General features: G+C 42.4%; 2 protein-coding genes across 2 annotated transcripts; both read right to left on the bottom strand.

Moving 5' to 3' along the window:
• Positions 1-4,007: 4,007 nt before the first annotated feature.
• On the bottom strand, positions 4,008-4,916 carry K441DRAFT_687009 (ankyrin; the record flags this gene model as incomplete). Its single annotated transcript, XM_067652050.1, has 2 exons — positions 4,008-4,785; positions 4,846-4,916. The coding sequence occupies 2 exons, from the start codon at positions 4,914-4,916 to the stop codon at positions 4,008-4,010; spliced, it is 849 nt and encodes a 282-aa protein (XP_067504510.1).
• Positions 4,715-6,452, bottom strand: K441DRAFT_93521 (HET-domain-containing protein). Its single transcript, XM_067654549.1, has 4 exons — positions 5,507-6,452; positions 4,986-5,454; positions 4,846-4,927; positions 4,715-4,785 (listed from the first exon to the last, which is right to left on the bottom strand). The coding sequence occupies exons 1-3, from the start codon at positions 6,280-6,282 to the stop codon at positions 4,907-4,909; spliced, it is 1,266 nt and encodes a 421-aa protein (XP_067504511.1). The 5' UTR covers positions 6,283-6,452; the 3' UTR covers positions 4,715-4,785; positions 4,846-4,906.
• Positions 6,453-8,183: the final 1,731 nt, after the last annotated feature.

Consider the following 8,183-nt stretch of genomic DNA (forward strand, 5'->3'; position numbering starts at 1 on the left):
AGATGTATTCGGCTGTAAGATTAAAGGACTACTTAGGTTAATAGTAAGGTTCGGGTTAATTACGTACGGTAGTTATTAATAAGAACTTAACGGGTGTCTATAAGGGCGTTTATAAATAAGTTAGAGAGTTATATTATAGGCATATTGGCGCAATAGGTTATTGGGTTTAGGGTTTTAGGGTAGTAGTATAGTGCTAGCAAGTCCTTCCTAATTAATTTTATCTCTCCTTATACAGCTTAGTATTAATTAGGGTAGTTATTACAGCGTAGTTTATGCTAGAGGATATGGGTAGGATTTGTTCTAGAGAACTTTATAGATAATATACACCTACCGCCTAATAGCATGGCGCGGGTTATAAGTTAGCTTATTTTAGCCGTTGGCCCGAACCTAATATATACTAAAGGACTTCGCGGATAATATATACCTACCGCCTAATAGCATGGCTTAGGTTATATCTCGGCTTATCTTAGCTAATACTACGGGATTAGTACTAGGCTTAGTAATAGGATTACTATATTGTTCTCCGTAGTACTAGGCTAAGTTTTAACTAAGGTTGTTTCTGTAGCTCGTACAACTCCATATTAGTTAAAAAGGTTAGGGGGGTAAGATATTCTTACCTTCCTAGGCAGTTGTCCTTATCTATAGGAGATTTTCTAGCTGCTTAAATACTGGCTCCTAGTATTAATAATAGCGACTTAATGCGTTGACGATGTGTAGCTAGGGGTGTTTAACGCGTGTCCCCTTAGAACACGTAGAATGGGGGTAGGAGATTATCTAGGCCTTTCTAGGCGAGGTAAAGAGGGAGCTCTAAATAAATAAAGTCCCCCCTAGGTGGGTGAGCTTAGTATAATATTACGGCTTATATAAATGCCTCTAAACCAAAGCTTGTAGAATGCTATATTACGAAGATACTAAGCTAAGGAGCAGAAGAAGGTTGAGGAAAGGATACGTCTATATATACGAGCTAAGTCTCCAAGCGAGCCCCTAACTAGGCTGCATGTAGACGTCGCATGGGGCGGTGCCCCAGCGCCGTTATAACTACTTTACCTTTTAAAGAGAATAAAAACTAGAACTATAGGTTTAAATTATAGCCTATGGGGTTCCTACCTTACCTTTCCTAGAAGAAGGAGGCTCTAAGCTTCTAAAGGAAGAAATTAAGACCTTTAATCCTATAAGGATACAAGGACTACCTAAATAGATCTTATTTAGTAAAAAAAGACATAATCTATAGACTAGATTTGGCTTTATAGTTTTTACTATAGAGAACGAAAAAAAAAAATTAAGAAATCCTTAAGTAAAAAGAGATATTAATTATAGGTACGGCTACTAAGGTAGTAAAATACCTTAAAGTCTTTCCTACTAAGCAGTGTATAAGCTGCTAAAAATTTGGCCATATAGGAGATAGGTGCTCTACTAGGGCCTATAGATACTATATAGCTGTATATTTATCTAAAGACCATTCTTGTTCTACCTATATAATAATAGGCAAGCCTTACTAGTATACCACCCCTCTTTGCATTAATTATAAAGAAAAACACTTTGCTAATAGTAAAGACTGCGAGACTCTTAAAGTAGCTAAACTAGTATATAAAGAAGATTCTATAAAAGAATAAAAGAGATAGGATTCTAGAAGAAGGCAACTCCTACTAGGCTCCCAAAAAGATATTAGAGAGCAAAAGAATAGAAATAAATTGCAAAAGGACAGGGACAGGTGTTAGGATTTCTTATAGTTTTTCCTACTGTTTCTTATTCCCTAGTAGTTGCAGGAACTTAGGGTTTACTAAGGAACTATAAACTACTAGGATATAGCTACTAGTATATATTAAGCTGCCTAGAAAGGATTTATGTATATAGAACTATAGCGCCATAGCCTAGAGGCTGCATGCGCAGTATTGTACGTAGTATAATACAACGGATTAAAAAAAAAAGTTTCCTAGCGCAGCGGCTTGCAGATCATCGTTTTAACATAATCGCCATCGTCTCATTGATACAGCTAGTATACTCTCTCGTGGCCTCCATCCAGACAGACCTTAAATGTATGCTGCTCTATTAGGATACGGCCACGTTCCTCGAACCACTCTGTGGTATCGCGCACGTCGATGACATCAACAAAGGAGAAAGCGATAAAACAACAGTACAGTACTTAGCGCAGACGTACAGGTGAGGACTTGCCTGTCGCCCAGCACCTGCTCACTAGCTTGTTAAGGCGCCAACCGTCTGCGCGTCGATCAATAATTAAAAGACGCGTTTCAGATGATAGCTCTGCGTTATGGGCGCGATTTCCGCTAACTTCTGCAAGAGGGCGACGTTGTGGCATTGAGATATTGGGTGTTGAAGCTTGCGATGGTTACGTGTTGAGGTGTGGTCGGCGTAGAGGTTGCCCAGTTGTTACCGTGTCTAGCGTCTCCGTGTGGTCAGGTCCGGACAGAGCCGCGCTCACCGTTCTAGGGCCCGGTATCGCGGACGGACGAGCTCATTGATAACTACATCCGTCGCACGGCGCACCATAAAGTAGATCCTGACTGGCCGCAAGGTCTTCGAGCAGCGCGTCGTCATCCTCCGCTGCATGAAGCGTAGCACGAATTTCGAGCGCTATGTCAAGACATCGATGGTAACTTTGTCAGCACTGGCTCGCCGGCGTTCGATGCGCCGATGGTGTATGTGTCGTCGAAGTGCAGCAAGGAGCAGATTCAGGAGCCGCTTAGGACCGCGGCGTATTCAAAAGAGAATTGTGTTGGGGGCTATGGTCCTGTATTCTCTTTGGATTCGATCTCATGAGCTTACGAGCTTGATATTGAAGACCCCATGAGTTGGACGGATCCTTTGCATCTATACATTGTAACGAGATTGGAAGACTAAGTTAAGTGAAGCGAAGATCTATAGAATTCAGTTTGTTCATTCACTATCAGGCTCCTAATCCTTACTTATACGTTAAGATTCAATTGTTTTCTACGTTTCCGCTTAGCTTTAAAATATTGGTAGTAGACATCGGTAGTTACCATATTAGGTGTGTAATATCGAGACCCCCCTCACCCATATACTCCGTTTCAGACTCAGTCGTTTCGTATAGACCCTCCCTCTTCATCGTGTTCGCTTGCCTTGTGATTTTCTCGTCATTTCCCATTAAGATCCTGCAACGGCACTTGGCACCGCCGTACTTGGCACCGCCGTACTTTCCCACCTGGTGATAGCACCATTGACACCGTATCCCGCCCTGTTGAGAAGCTATCTGGACCGTGCCACTGCTATAGTCTCTTGTGGACCAAGACATTCCGCAATTACACTCATAGAAAACTTAGCCTATCTGCTCTTTAATGCCTTTTGCTGATTACTTACGCATTCAGGAATGAGTATTCTGGGAGTAGTGTATCTGGACCACGCTTCTCGTGGACATTCAATGCAGAAGCCAACGCAGCATCTGCAAGCGGAGTTCTCTTTGTCCCTCTCTCGCGTCCTCGTGACGAATCCACATCTGCACTATAAGGTGATCAGCTTTGCGCATATTGAACGTGTCTTAATCTTACGCATGTTCTGATGACCTCAATAGTAGCGTCCAAATAGTAGCGGACATTGGCCGTAGCGGATATATCAACCATGGTCGTAGCTCCTTCGAGTCGTTTCAATCGATTGTAGAGCAGAGTTTTGCAGGAAAAACAGCCGAGAATTCGGCCTTTCACGCAGTAGGAGTTCCTGCGGGCCAAGGCTGTATCAGCGGACTGAAGATGTGCTGGACTTGCATGCCAAGCATGAGAGGCATTTCTCTCCTCTACTTCACGTCACACTCAGCCTTGGGTAAATTTTACCCGCCCTTTGCAAGAGGTGCAGGCTATGCATCGGACAATACTTAATAAATCTGGATTGCGAACGAGTTTGAGTCACCCTTCAAACAAGAGAAGGCGAATTCCCTTCATTGTAACAGACTATAGCGGAAGACCGAAGTCTAGCTTTCTCTAGTACTTAATCTAGTTTTTCATTGTTCAGTCCTACACGTCATGGCCACTTAGATTTTAACCACGTCCACTATGATATTCTTCAGCGTCATAGAAAGCATCCGTGTTCGCACTAGATCCGATTTCGATTCCAGAAGAATTAAGAACATTCATGAAAAGCTCAAACCTGGTGTACCGCACGTATTCAAGTAGCTCAAGGCCTGTAAACTCCTCTGAATAATATTGATACGAGCTTCCAGGGTTCATCCGACCTTTAATGCTCGGATCCGCACCATTTCGGATAAGCATAATCGCCTTAGAGTATGGTCTTGGGCCATCCGCGGACGTACGCGCTAACACAGCGTAGTGTAAAGGTGTCCAACCCCACTGATCTTGTCTGTTAATATCTGCAGCACATCCAGTTGCGAGGAGGTAAGAAAGGGTTTCATCATCTTGACAATGATGCGCTGCAAGATGGAGAACGGTCCGGCCATCGGCCAAAACTCTTGTTATACTCACTCCACACGCTTGCAGCAGCTTGAGAGCATCAACAGCATCTGTGCCAGACTTTACAGCATTCTTTACAACAGGCCAACTAGGATCATCGGCTGTAGAGTTGTGATCAATAGAGTCTTCAACAGCGAGAAGACGTAGAAACGGCAGCACCTCGGACGATTCATCGTGTCTCGCTATATTTAATCCCGCAAGACTTCTTCCTCGAACGATTTCATTGGTGGACGCTCCATATCTAATCAGAAGTCGTAGAGTGTCAAGCCAGTAATCCCATGTTGGTGGCAATTGCTCAAAGTGTTGACTGCGGCGGGGATTCATTCCTACCACAGCAAAAACAGGTAGGCTGCGAGATAATATATAAGTACCGTACAAAGCAGATATTTATTTACTTTCCAGGGCTTACATCTGATCATCATCCGGTATGTTGGGATCGGCGCCGTTCTGCAATAAGAACCGAACAGCTTCTAAATGCATTCCAGCGATTGCTACCTGTCATAATATTGATTAATTGAGTTGTGCTATAATTTCATTCTTGTCTCGTACCATAAGAGATGTTTTCCCAGAGGAAGTAATCTGATCATTAATATCTCCCATTTTCTCTTCCAGAATTTGTTGCATCAACGCGACATCTCCCTTCTCGCAAGCCTTCATCAAGGGAGACTCTGCTGATACTCGATGTTGTGCTTGAAACCCCCAATCGAGTTTCCAAATTTTGTCCCGCATAGTAAAGCGTAGCAAGAGCTCTAAGGCATTAGGTACTAGAGACACTGGCAACTCGACGGGGCAGACTCCAAGGCGGAGAAGTTTTTCCGATTCTCTTTTACCTACATCCATTTGGCTAATGTAACTTCCGTAGAATCCTAGCCTTCGAAGCAAAGAGTCTAAACGTAAAAGAGACTTGCTCGATTTAACGGATCGTGATGTTGTGCCTAGAGTCGGTTGAATTCTTTGTGAGACGCTCGGAGGGGTGAGATGGGGCGCTGTACTGCGGCGTATTGAGCTAATACGGGTTCTATTACAGAATCTTAGCTTGACATCACTTTACGAAGACGGTATGTACTCACAGATGGACGGTACTCTCGATTTCCTGTAAGTTTTCCTTAGAACGCTTTTGTATTTCCTCTTTGAATCGTAAAGTTGCGTATTCTTCCCCTTCTCCGTAAATGAGCGGTAGAAATACTCCAAAGATCCCGAGCAAGCAGTATACTCTGTCCTCCTTCAATGTTGTCCTACGCTTGGCTGACCAGTTCATTCGCTCTTTGATCCCGAAATCGGAGAGACGCTGCCCTCTTATCGCGGAGATAGGAATCCTGGTAATCTCATGGATTTCTTGCTCGAGTGATATTTTTGTGCCTAGTTGTTTGCCGTTCTCAGAGAAGAACTCGACCGTACCTGGCGCGAGAAGCTCTTGTAGCGTCCAGCCTCGCGTGAACCATCTACTTTGTCGAAAAGCGTATTCCCATGTTACCCGGAAGGACCGCACGTCGGTGACCTCGCCTGGCACATGGACATCTGATAGGTATACATAGCACTTGCTTGCACGCTGGTACCAGCGGAACATAGAATTGATAGCCGTACTCAGCTCATCGTTCGTAGACTTATTAATGCAACAAGTGTCCACCCAGGAATACTCAAGGCCATCCTTAGCAGCTTGTTCTACACAGAAGCAGATTTTGGCGTAGCCAGCCTTGTTCGAACCCGTCCCGGCTACCAGCTCATTATACGTAACTTCTTCGCCTTCTGTCCATGTATGCGAGAGTATGGCGTACGGAGGAGCGTCATCGGAATCGTACGGAATCAGCTCAAAGCTGCCGTCGGTTTTGCGTCGTAGCAGGCGCATTCTGGTGTGTGCATGTCTGCGTGGCAGGACAGCATTACAGAGATATCATAATGCTGAAATGCTTTTGCCACGTTTTCGGCGCAAAGGTACAAAATATTCGTGGTGTTGATTTGCTTGGTGTCGCGCAGGGAGTTTGCGTCGATTGTCGTCCCTCAGTTATCTCATAAATCAGACCCTCGGGGAGAAATTGCGCTACGACGTGGAAGGACTAGCGCTACGCTTGTGGACCTTACCCTAGTCCTATGGACTCCTGGACCAATCAGATCACACCAAGAGAATTTCTCCCCAAGAGTCTAAGAGCTTATGGGCGCCCTTTATATACAAACTTAAAGTTTCTTACTAGGTAACAACTCTTTATTTATAACGCTATATCTTAACCCTTTTATAATATCTAATTATTATAAAAATACTATAAAGTAGAAGCTCTTTAGTTTCTTTATCTATTAGATACAGGTAGTTGGTTATATTTTCGTTTATTAGTCGTGTTTTTGTTAGTTGTATTTTTATCAGTCACATTTTCATCGGTCACATTTTCGTCTCATTAGTCGCAATCTTGCCTTACTACTATACCTTATATACTTCTCTACGTCTAATTATCTCTAAAATACTACGAGCTAAAAGCCCTTTTTCTTCTCTATTGCCTCTATATTATAGGGATATTATAGCTCTATTCTATAAGGGGTTAGATATAAGTAGTCGGTTAGTTTTAATCACAATCTTACCTTACTGCCTCACTGCTATACCTTATATACTTCTCTATATCTAATTATCTCTAAAATAGTACAAGCTAAAAGCCCTTTATCTTCTCTATCGCCTTTATATTACGGTAATATTATAGCTCTATTTTATAAGAAGTTAGATATAGGTAGTTAGTTAGTTTTAGTTAAACATTTATTTTAGAAATCTAACTTACGTTCTACAACAATATATCTCACCCCTTAGTATTCCTAGTAGGGGGGTATAACTTATATAAATGGAGATATAATTACCTAAAGAATTTATTATATCAATAAAATATATAATAAATCTTATAGTTAGGACGTCGCTTATAGAAATATACAATTTTTAATTTTTAAAAACATTTAGTTTGCACTAAAACGACGCCTATAAGCTTTCAGACGCTTTATAGAAGATTTGCTGGTGACAGGGGGTACGTAGGGGGCTGAAACTAGTTCATGGTTCTGATTGGTCTAAGAGTTCGCAGGAGTTAGTATGCAGCCCGTGCGTTGCCCTAAGTCACCTAAATCTTCTGCGAAGCGTCGGATTTATGAGATAATCCCTCAGCAGGCTACCAGGTCGGGCAAGGTAGTTTGCATTGCTTTCTTGGCGACGAGCCTACCAATAAGAGAGACGTTAAAGACCGATTATATAAGCACAGAAAAGTACACTAAACTTCAATAGGGAAAACAGCCTAAACCTGGAGAGGAATTCCTAGAAACAAGATTACGGGCCAAAAACACCGGTCCCCTTTCCGTTTGGTTTCATTATAGGAATCGATTATAAGTCACCTAATAGCAAGGGTGTCGTCCAGCACAGCTACATTTCTGCCACTGTGTTAAAGTGGCGAGCATGTAATTTCTAACGTAAGTTACAGTTAAAATAGGAAGGGATTAGATTATGTTCTGGAAATAGAGCGTGCAGCACTACTAGGACTATTTAGAAAATGCCCGCCTTAGTAGTGCGTGCAGTAACTTAATACGGAGTCCTCTTAGCGTTTAAGGGTAGGAGTCTAGCCATAGTAATGCCAAGACTATTTAACGCACAGACCAATTTAAAGCGCTTAACTGTCTAATAAAAAATAGGTAGGTAGGTATTAAGTTATATAGCTACAGCTATAGGTAATATAAAGGAAAACACTATACTAGGATCTGTAAAGAAAACTATTCCTTTTCTCTTAAAGC

The sequence above is a fragment of the Cenococcum geophilum genome (genome assembly GCF_001692895.1).
Source record: "Cenococcum geophilum 1.58 unplaced genomic scaffold K441scaffold_19, whole genome shotgun sequence".
Classification (NCBI taxonomy): domain Eukaryota; kingdom Fungi; phylum Ascomycota; class Dothideomycetes; order Gloniales; family Gloniaceae; genus Cenococcum; species Cenococcum geophilum.